This window comes from Pygocentrus nattereri, chromosome 29 (genome assembly GCF_015220715.1).
Source record: "Pygocentrus nattereri isolate fPygNat1 chromosome 29, fPygNat1.pri, whole genome shotgun sequence".
Classification (NCBI taxonomy): domain Eukaryota; kingdom Metazoa; phylum Chordata; class Actinopteri; order Characiformes; family Serrasalmidae; genus Pygocentrus; species Pygocentrus nattereri.
In genome coordinates this window covers 3645237-3656607 of record NC_051239.1, presented here as the reverse complement: position 1 = coordinate 3656607, position 11371 = coordinate 3645237, and the positions used below count along the sequence as shown (strand labels likewise).

Genomic DNA, 11371 nt, shown 5'->3' with positions numbered 1-11371 from the left:
AACACCCACAGAAGCTCATCTTTTGGTTTGTTTGTTTTTCAGTCTGTGTTCATGACGTTTGTCTCCTGTTTTATTAGGTTAGCGTTACTGGTCCAGACTCCACTCCTGTCACAGGTGCACCAGTGTTTCTAACTGTGAAGTACAGAGACAATAAAAATGTGACCTGGACACTAATCACAGATGTCAACGGTACTGCCCCCTTCAGCCTAAACACACTTCTGTGGGGCTCAGAGTCAGTTTCTTTGGAGGTGAGGGAAGTCTTTAGGTCTTGTGGCTGAAGTTAATTTTATGGTGTGACTGTGAGATTCAGTATACAGCTTCATTGTAACTTTACTGTGAAAGCCTGGCCCTTAAATGGCCAGGGCCCACCAGCAGGCCCAACGTTTTAGTACACGCTTCTATAACCTAAGAATAGCTCAGCCAGTTTGCCCTGAAGTCCCTGTGGCTGCTGAGATTTAATTCTATACTGTTCTATATGTATCTAAGGTATCTCTACACAACAGGTATCTGTATACAGGTATCTCTACACGACACTACTCTGTACAACTTTTAGACATAATTCTATATTTTTATTTTATATTGTGGGTCAGAGAGGAATAAGATGCTGGAGTCATGCACATGCTCTTTTATTGAATGTCAACTACTCTACAGACCATGTAGCACCAAAAGGGTATCAACCTTGTAACAATGGAAGAACCCTTTCTGGTGCTATATAGAACCCTTTTCAAAACCATCCTGTATAGACCTCCATATACAACAGATTTCCCATCAATCTGAAAACCATTTCATTACACAAAGAACCCTCTAAGCATGTAAAGGGTTCTTTGAGTGTTCATGGTTCTACCTAGTCATTTTCTCTACTAATGAGCCCCCTTCTTTTTAAAGGTTTCTCTTAAACCTTATTTAACTGACAAAGGTACAAAGAAATGACATTGAATATCTGACCAACTTGATTGTGTTTTGTAACTATAAGCAAATTTTTAATTTGATTTAACAAAACCTTTCAGAAGTAGTGTTTGTATTTCTGCCTACATGTTTGAGTTAAAGGTAGGAGAACAGAATTGTCCTTGGTGCCTGTAGTGTTTTGCCTTAATGTACGTTTTCTGTCCTTTTTCTAACTGCAGTCTGTACAGCAGTGTTCCAGGGTGCGACCTCTTAACAGAGTTTTCCTTCTGTGTTCTTAAAAAGGCTTCATATCAAAAGGTGCAGGAACCGTATGAAAGCACTGATAATGTGCGCCCACCGTATTATCCCACTGCGTACCTCTGGGTCCAGCCCTTCTACTCAAAGAGCCAAAGCTTCCTGGAGCTGCAGCCTTCATCAGACGCGTTCAGCTGTGCTAAACCCGCCGTTGTGGAGGCTCAGTACATCATACAGGGCAAAGGGTTTGAACCAGACCAGTGGTCCCTGGACTTCTTCTACATGGTACCTGCTAAAGAAATGTTTTTACATATGTCTTCCAAATGTGTATCAAACTGCAGATTTACAGTGTGTGCACCTTTAGTGCTGTGAAGTGTAAATAAGTTAACACATCCTTTACAGAGAACACACATCTGCACCGTTTAAGGCACAATCTCTGATTTTATGTTATGAACAAACGTTCTTTCCAGAATGATAAACTCAATTTTTCACAAACACTGTTGCTAAGCAGCGATTTTGACAGCTGTAGGATTTGAAGGTTTTTGCTTCTTACTTTGCCTCAAACAGAAAACAGACACTTTTAAGGTCACATTTGACCGACGGTTGATTTGGTCCGACCCTGAAGATGAAACGACACTAAATTCCCAAACTGTCGTCACCACTGAGCAGCTTTTCAGTCGGCAGCTGTGACAGAAGAACAGCTAAACCACCTGGAATCAGCCAGAAATGAACCTGAGTCTGATCTTCAGATTCGGACCAAATCAGACTGAGCCATAAAAAGACCCTATAAAAAAACAGCAAAGCTGCTCAGCAGTGACGGCAGTTTGGGAATTCAGTGTAAGGAGCTGGAGAACGAACTTCCGGCTGTGCAGCGAATGGGTGGATTTCGTTACTCTGACGTAGCAAGAAGCTGCTTGTTAAGGAACTATAATTTGGTGGAAGAAACTGCGAACATTAAAACATATTAACATTCAGAATTTCATGAAGAACGAACCAGTATTGGATGAAATCCTAAATCTTTTTACATGAACTTGGATATGGTCTTTTGTTTTGATTTGAGGTTTGTTGAGATGTGAGGTTTTGTTCCCCCCTAGAATAGCTGTACATTGGATTAACAGCTTGAGTAACTGATTAACCCCATACCTGTTTGTGCAGGTGATGTCCAAAGGCAGCTTGGCTCAGTACGGACGTCTTTCAGTAACCATGAAAAGTGGATCAGGTCCGTTTAACTTACTCTTCATCCACAACAAGATATTATAACATTTAAAATGAATAAATGCTGGACTAATCCAACACTTTATTACCCCATAAACAGGCTTATGTGTTAGCAGGCTTGTGTCTTGTTTCTACTTAGAAAGAAAACATCATTTGAGCATACACACTATACATACTGTGTTTCTCCCTCACTTTCTGTCTTGACAGAGAACAAAGGGAAGCTGACGTTTTTACTGCAGAAGATTGATGCTTTGGCTCCGTATGCTCAGGTGGTGGTGTACACTGTGCTCCCGAGCGGAGAGGCCGTGGCCGACAGCAGGGATTTCCCCATTCAGCTGTGCCTGACCAACAAGGTGAGGACAGGAAATTCAACGCTCTGATCAGATTATTCATCTTACAAAAGTGCTAGATTCTTCTGTTCCTTTTAAAAGGCCGGTATCATGGAACCACAGGAGTCCTAAAGGGCCATAGAGTTATTTTTTTTATCCAGCTCACTCACGCAGAAGTTATAAGGAGTATTTTAGAACAGACTACTCTTTGAATAGCCACGTTTACATGCAGCCTGATAATGCATTAATAATACGACTAATAGCTCAATCGGAATAGAATACTTGGTAACGTTCACTCTCAGCGCTGCTCCACGCATGCGCGTCATTCTGCATCGGATTACTTGTAGTGAACATGTAAACAAAGATTTTTATCAGAATGTTGAGCAGAGCGAGCATAAACACCTCAGTCTGAATCTGTAATCCGATTTTATTCAATCGGACTGGCAAAAATCTTTGCATGTAAACACAGCCAGTGAGGGTAGCCAATCAGAAAGGTTGTTTGTAAATATCAGTCTTAGAGGAAAGTGACAAAGCATCCCCTTTAATTCTGAGAGATAAGAAGAGGTCATGTTGAAATTGATCCTGATTATTTGTGGATCATAAAACCACCCAAAGTTTATAGGTGGACATCAGGAAAAAAAAATAGGACAAGTTCTATGAAGGGTTGGGATGTAACTAATGCAAGTATTGGGAAAATGTATTCATAACACAAAAGTGTCTGTATTCTATAATCTGTTTTATTTAATTTTGTAAAGGCAACATTCAGAATACAGTTATGTTTTTACAGTTTTAGGATATTTTCAGACTACTTACTGAATTGAAAAGGAAAACATACATTCTTCAAAATAAACACCATTAATGCTTGTGTAGTATTTAGAGGAGAAGCTCAGTGAGCAGCTTCTTTACAAACACTGAAGTTCCTACTAAAGCCTGAGTAGACTGATGAATCAACATGAGCAGCCAGCTATTAAGCTCAGCATTAATGTCAGACCACTTTTGAGGGATGATCCAGTCTCCTCAGTAGTGGACGTGTTTGTGAATGATAAGTTTAGCATCTGTCTTCTACTGGACACCTGCTCAGGGGATTATGGGTGAAGCAGTGGACTGAAGCAGACGATGAGGGAAAATAAAGAAAATTTCTGGAACGTTATTTAAATGATAAGCACATTTTTACTGTAAACGTATTACCAGAATAAATACACACAGATGCTGTGAGGAACAGTGTGCATTAGATAACGATTACTTAAAAAAATAAAAAAAGAGAGGTTTTCTAATGTGTTTCATAAACATGCCCTCTAAATGTATTCTGAATGCATTGTTTTTTATATTTATTGTAACAGAATACAATGGAGAATACATTTAGGACAGTGTATTGAATTTTCAGCCATCAGTACATTTTCAAGGCATTTTGCCCAGCCCTGGTTGTAGCATATGAGTTACCTTAACTAGTCTCACTTTATCAGTCTCAGAACTAGCGCTAAGTCGCTTATCTATTCATTATAAATATTATTTCAATAGTTATGATATTAAATCAGGCCTAGGCTAAATATACTGTTTCTCATTTTTAAATGGTTGTAGGAATATTAGAGCTTTTCTAGACATGTTTGATTTGTTTTAAATTATTTAAGGTAGTATTTTTTTTCATTTGCAAATATTGTCACTTATTTCAAGAAATAATGGAGATAGTTGTGTGTTTTTATGGAATTATGCTTAAAACAAGTAGTTGTGGTACAGTCTGCTCTTTCTTGTGGTTCCTCAGGTGTCTTTGACGTTCCCCACTCCTACAGAGCTCCCTGGGGGTCAGACATCCCTCATCCTGATAGCTGAGCCAAGGTCACTGTGCTCTGTGAAGGCCATCGATCGGAGTGTACTGCTGCTGAAACCAGAGAACGAGCTGAACCTTGACTTTGTAAGTTCAAACTGGAATCTGGTATCACCATGGCAAGATCCAAAGAGCTCTTTGAGGCTGTCAGAAAGAAGGTCGTAGAGTCTGGGAAGAGATTTAAAAAGATCCTAAAACAATTAGAAATTGGCCTTTTCGCTCTCCGGAAAATAATAATAACTGCCAGCATGGCCAGGTGAGGCCATCCAAGCAAGTTCAGCTTCAAATCTTAAACAGTCCTAAAATGTCATCACTAGGCCTACAGGTACATATCTACCATCAGAAAAAGACTGCACCAAAAACATCAGGGCAAGACTTTGTCAGAAGTTTGTTAGAAAAACACCTTGAAAAAGACCAGGACTTCTGCAACACTGCTTTGGACAGATGAAGGTTGAATTATTTGGGCACAGTAACAGTAACAGCAAACCAATGAAGAATCCAAATCCTGTACTAGGCGATTAGCCGTATGTCTGTAGAACTGAAGTTTATTTGTTTGCGTGCAGGTACCAGACACTTAGCCAGCCCGTAACACATCGGACTAACAGTTTTATAGCTGGACTGATGCCAACAGGTGTGACAAACATGACCATGTAGGAATAAACATGAATAGAACACACACAATATAGAATATAATGACAAGTAATACAGCACTAAACACATTACAGAGCAGTACATGTCTACACCCCCAACCGAGATCTCTTTCCCTTCAGTTCATGTACAGGCAAATGGGAATATAAAGTGTTTCCATTCTCATAATGAACGTCTACGCTGGTGTAGTTTAGTCACTAAGCACTTAAAGTTATTTGAGACTTAACACTTTACAGAGCAGTACATTTCTACACACACCATTTGAGCACAAGAACCTCATACTAATGGTGAAGCATAAAGGTGGAAATGTCATGGTTTGGAGCTGCTTTACTGCAGCAGAGGTTGGCAAGCTCTCCATCATAGAATCCATCATTAATTCTTATATTTATAAATACAGATATCTTATACCTCTCCTTGGATCACCACCTTATCGTGGTGGAGGGGTTTGCGTGCTTGAATGATCTTAGGAGCTATGTTGTCTGGAGCAAAAGCTCCTGGTAGGGTCTCCCATGGCAAACTGGTCCTAGGTGACAGGTCAGACAAAGTGTGATCCATAATAACCCCTATGAAGACACAAAAACAGGACTTGTGTACCCTGCCCGGAACAGGGTTACCGGGGCCCCACCCTGGAGCCAGGCCTGGGGGAGGGGCTCGCCAGCGAGCGTCTGGTGGCCGGGCATTTACTCATGGTGCCCGGCCGGGCCCAGCCCGAAGGAGTTACATGAGTCCCCCCTCCCATCGACCCACCACCAATGGGAGGGGCAGTAGTAGGGGTTCGGTGCGTTGTGGATCGGGCAGTGTCCGAAGGCGTGGGCCTTGGCGTTCTGATCCTCGGTTGCTGAAACTGGCTTTTGGAACTTGGAACGTTACCTCACTGACGGGGAAGGAGCCTGAGTTGGTGCGCGAGGTTGAGAGATACCGGCTAGATATAGTCGGGCTCACCTCAACACACAGCTTGGGCTCTGGGTCCAATCTCCTTGAGAGGGGCTGGACTTTATTCTTTTCTGGAGTTGCCCATGGTGAGAGGCGGCGGGCAGGTGTGGGCTTTCTCATAGCCCCTCGACTCGGTGCCTGTATGTTGGGGTTTTCTCCGGTGGACGAGAGGGTAGCTTCCCTACGCCTTCGGGTTGGGGAACGGGTCCTGACTGTTGTCTGTGCTTATGCACCGAACAGCAGTTCAGAGTACCCAGCCTTCTTAGAGTCCTTGGGAAGGGTGCTTAAAAGTGCTCCTCCTGGAGACTCTATTGTCCTACTGGGGGACTTCAATGCTCACGTGGGCAATGACAGTGAGACCTGGAGGGGTGTGATTGGGAGGAATGGCCTCTCTGATCTGAACCCGAGTGGTGTTCAGTTTTTGGACTTCTGCGCAAACCACAGTTTGTCCATCACGAACACCATGTTTGAACACAAGGATGTCCTTAAGTGCACATGGCACCAGGACACCCTAGGCCGCAGTTCAATGATTGACTTTGTAGTCGTGTCATCGGACTTGTGGCCATGTGTTTTGGACACTCGGGTAAAGAGAGGAGCTGAGCTGTCAACTGATCACCACCTGGTGGTGAGTTGGATCAGGTGGTGGGGGAAGATACCAGTCAGACCAGGCAAGCCCAAACGCATAGTGAGGGTTTGCTGGGAACGTCTAGCAGAAGAACCTGTCAGATTGATCTTCAACTCACACCTCTGTCAGAACTTTGACCAGATATCGGGGGAGGTGAGGGACATTGACTCAGAATTGGCCATGTTCCGTTCCTCCATTGCTGAAGCTGCTGACTGTAGTTGTGGCCGTAAGGTAGTTGGTGCCTGTCGGGGCGGTAATCCTCGAACCCGGTGGTGGACACCCCAGGTGAGAGATGCCGTCAAGCTGAAGAAGGAGTCCTATCGAGCATGGTTGGCCTGTGGGACACCAGAGGCAGCTGGCAGGTATCGACAGGCCAAGCGATCTGTGGCTTCAGTTGTTGCCAAGGCAAAAACCCTTGTATGGGAGGAGTTTGGTGAGGCCTTGGAAACTGACTTTAAGTCGGCTCCGAAAAGATTCTGGCAAACCGTCAGGCGACTCAGAAGGGGAAAGCAGTGTGCCACTAGCACTGTATATAGTGGAGATTGTGTGCTGCTGACTTCGACTGAAGACGTCATTGGGCGGTGGAAGGAATACTTTGAGGACCTTCTCAATCCCACCGACACGTTCTCCAGTGAGGAGGCTGAGTCTGGGGACATGGGAATAGGCTTGTCCATTACTGAGGCCGAAGTTGCTAAGGTAGTTAAGAAGCTCCTTTGTGGCAAGGCTCCAGGGGTGGATGAGATCCGCCCTGAGTTCCTCAAGGCTCTGGATGTTGTGGGGCTGTCTTGGCTGACACGCCTTTTCAACATTGCGTGGACATCGGGGGCGGAGCCACTGGATTGGCAGACTGGGGTGGTGGTGCCTCTTTTTACAAAAGGGGACCGGAGGGTGTGTTCCAACTACAGGGGAATCACACTCCTCAGCCTCCCTGGCAAGGTCTATGCAGGGGTACTGGAGAAGAGAGTCCGGCTTATAGTCGAACCTCGGATCCAGGAGGAACAGTGCGGGTTCCGCCCTGGTCGTGGAACACTGGACCAACTCTTCACCCTCTCCAGGATTCTGGAGGGTTCATGGGAGTTTGCCCAACCAGTCCACATGTGCTTTGTGGATCTGGAGAAGGCATTCGACTGTGTTCCCCGGGGTATTCTGTGGGAGGTGCTTCGGGAGTACAGGGTACATGGCTCTTTGCTACGAGCCATTCAGGCCCTGTACAAACAAAGCTGGAGTTTGGTTCGCATAGCCGGCAGTAAGTCAGACTCGTTCCCAGTGAGAGTTGGACTCCGTCAGGGCTGCCCTTTGTCACCGATTCTATTCATAATTTTTATGGATAGAATTTCTAGGCGCAGTCAAGGGATGGAGGGTGTCCGGTTTGGTGACCTCAGGGTCACATCACTGCTGTTTGCAGATGATGTGGTCCTATTGGGGACATCAGGCTGCGAACTTCAGCTTTCGCTGGATCGGTTTGCAGCAGAGTGTGAAGCGGCTGGGATGAGAATCAGTACCTCTAAATCCGAGACCATGGTTCTCAGGCGGAAAAGGGTGGAGAGCCCTCTCTGGGTCGGGGATAGGCTCTTGCCTCAAGTGGAGGAGTTCAAGTGTCTCGGGGTCTTGTTCACGAGTGATGGTACAAGGGAGCGGGAGATTGACAGGCGGATTGGTGCTGGGTCAGGTCTGTTGTGGTAAAGAAAGAGCTGAGCCATAAGGCAAGGCTCTCGATTTACCGGTCGATCTACGTTCCCACCCTCACCTATGGTCATGAGCTTTGGGTAATGACCGAAAGAATAAGATCGCGAATACAAGCGGCCGAAATGAGTTTCCTCCGCAGGGTGTCTGGACTCTCCCTTAGAAATAGGGTGAGAAGTTCAGTCATCCGGGAGGGACTCGGAGTAGAGCCGCTGCTTCTTCACGTCGAGAGGAGCCAGCTGAGGTGGTTCGGGCATCTGGTTAGGATGCCTCCTGGACGCCTCCCTCGGGAGGTGTCACAGGCGAGTCCACCTGGGAGGAGACCCCGGGGAAGACCCAGGACACGCTGGCGCGACTATATCGCCCAGCTGGCCTGGGAGCGCCTCGGAATCCCCCTTGGAGAGCTGGTGGAAGTGGCTGGGGAAAGGGAGGTCTGGGCTTCATTGCTTAGGATGCTGCCCCCGCGACCCGAACCCCGGACAAGCGGAAGATAATGGATGGATGGATGGATGGATATCTTATAAATATTGTATTAGCAGGTGTTTGAGGAAAACATGAGACCATCTGTCCAAAAACTGAAGCTGAAGCAGAGTTAAACAATGCAGCATGACAATGACCCAAAACATCTCAGTAAATTCACCAAGAAATGGCTCAAAAGAAAGAAATAGAGAGCTTTGATTGGACCAAGTCAAAGAATTTTAATTCTACTGAGATGTTTTGGGTAATTTGAAACAGGCTGTGCATATAAGAAACCCCTCAAACAGCTGAAAGAACTGTGCATGGAGGAGTGGGAAATTCTTTCTCCCAGTCGATGTGAGAGACATTTATGGCATACGCTCTTATCCAGAGCAGCTTACAGTTTGATCATTTTACACAGGTAGGCGAAGGCGGTGTTAGGAGTCTTGCCCAAGGACTCTTATTGGGGTAGTGTAGGGTGTTTACCCAGTGGGGATTGAACCCCAGTCTGCAGCGTAGAAGGCAGAGGTGTTACCCACTACACTAACCAACCACATGAGAGACTGTTTGAGGTTTTTGTTTGATGTAGTTTTTTTTGCACAGAAACATACAAAGTGCATGTTTTAATACTTTTTTTGCTGCTTGCAACTACAGAAGTGGGTTCAGTGGGGCGTGGTGATTGCTTAGTGAGGCACTGACTTATGTAGACGCCCTCTGCCTTTCACAGAGAGTTGTTGAGAGATCACAGTGTCAGTCCTGTATCTGAACTCATGTGATTCCAGGTCTTCAACTTGTTGCCAGTCCAGAGGTTGTCAGGATATCCGTACACCATTTCTGATGAGGATCCGAACCCTTGCTATCGCAAGCCACCTATCTTCTTGCTATCTTCCGCAAGCTACCCTCTTCCTGTCCTGGATGCAGTGCCTCCTCAACTGGAACCAAGATCCAAGCATCGTTTTCTTCCTGTTGTCAACAGAAATGTCGACGTATACGACGTCTTTAAAGTAAGAAATCATTGTTATTTTAACAGAAAACTTTGCTGCCAGAACCTCATGTTATGATCTTTGTGAAACAAAGTGAAAATCTTGTGAAATCTTTTTTTTGCTTGTTTTTCTCAGGATATTGGAGTCAAGATCCTCACCAATGCTGAAATAAAGAAGCCTGTGAATTGCAATGATCCCATCTTCTATCGTAAGTGTTGTCAAGTTAATGACCTAATTGTAATTAATTTAAACTGCGCTAAATGTCTAACATTTCATTCCATGTTCCATCCACAGCCATGATGGAGGGACCCATGCTCTTTGCTAGAGAAGGGGTTGCATTTGCTGCAATGGACCCTGAACGTGAAAATAAAATTGAAAGTGATGGTGGAAGTGGAAGTGAAGCGGTCCACACTGTCCGTAAATTCTTTCCAGAGACTTGGGTTTGGGATCTTGTTCAAGTGGGGTATGTATATGCAGACTTATGACAGGTTTTCACAAAATGTATAGCAGCTTCTGAATTACTTCGTTTTTTATGGGGGATCAACAGGCCTTCCGGAATTATGGGGGTTAAGAAATCTGTCCCGGACTCCATCACTTCATGGACAGCTGGAGCATTTTGTACCTCATCAGTTGGGTTCGGAGTGGCACCAAAAGTTGAGCTCATTGCCTTCCAGCCCTTCTTTGTTAGCCTGACCCTGCCTTACTCCATCATCCGTGGAGAAATATTTGTACTCAAGGCTTCTGTCTTCAACTATCTCAAAAGCTGTGTTATGGTAAGCATATCTCTGCAAAAGGCTTTCAAAGCAGTGTAACTTGACGTAGGAACAGGTATTCACTCCAATAACAACTGGCATTTTCTCCAACTTGACCTAGCCAAGCGGTATTTACTCTAATATTGTCTGTACTATTGCCCTAATAACTGGCTGTAATTAAAGGATTCAAAGAATATCAACAGAAATGAAAACGACTTCAGCCGCTGAGTTCTTGTGTAAGGAAAGAAAAGGCCTTCGCTATATTGAGCATCAAATGGCAAGATGGTTCCCGGTCAACCACGATGCGAATGTCATATCAGAACATCCCTTTTTATTCCCCTCTGGGGTGAGGAGGTAATCCCCCCACCCCTTTTACACAATTCCGTATCGTTTTAGTCCCCATCATATCAAGACCTTACATGGTTTTGGTAGCCTTTAAACCCAAACATGTATGATGTGTTTTTTTTTTTAAAAACCCTCTGGTGTGACTTATCAGGCTGTTCACTCCTTACAGGGCCCTTTTATGCAACTCTCCATAGGGCCATCTTACACAACTGTCCATATACGTACAAGAGTGAACCTCGGCTGTAACTTAAACGGTCATCTATTCCAGTTCCCTTCTATGAGCTCAGAAGCTCTTCCCCCATTAGATAATCCAATGCGTTCAGGCTCCAAGCTCTCTAGTCAGCCAATGTTTTATTCAGTCATTTCCATCAAAGCCCATTTTTTCAATTGTACTCCACTTGCGTGTCTGGGACACAGTGCCCATGAAGAAACACTGACCG

At 44.8% G+C, this 11371-nt stretch overlaps 1 protein-coding gene across 1 annotated transcript in view; it reads left to right on the top strand.

Annotated features, from left to right (window-relative positions):
• Positions 1 to 1032: 1032 nt before the first annotated feature.
• Positions 1033 to 11371, top strand: part of LOC119262778 (alpha-2-macroglobulin-like protein 1) — a 35583-nt gene continuing 25244 nt past the window's right edge. The window contains 9 exon segments of the mRNA XM_037535994.1: positions 1033 to 1047; positions 1189 to 1425; positions 2296 to 2359; positions 2563 to 2708; positions 4444 to 4593; positions 9634 to 9855; positions 9970 to 10042; positions 10129 to 10297; positions 10382 to 10611. Coding sequence (XP_037391891.1) covers positions 1033 to 1047; positions 1189 to 1425; positions 2296 to 2359; positions 2563 to 2708; positions 4444 to 4593; positions 9634 to 9855; positions 9970 to 10042; positions 10129 to 10297; positions 10382 to 10611 — 1306 coding nt within the window.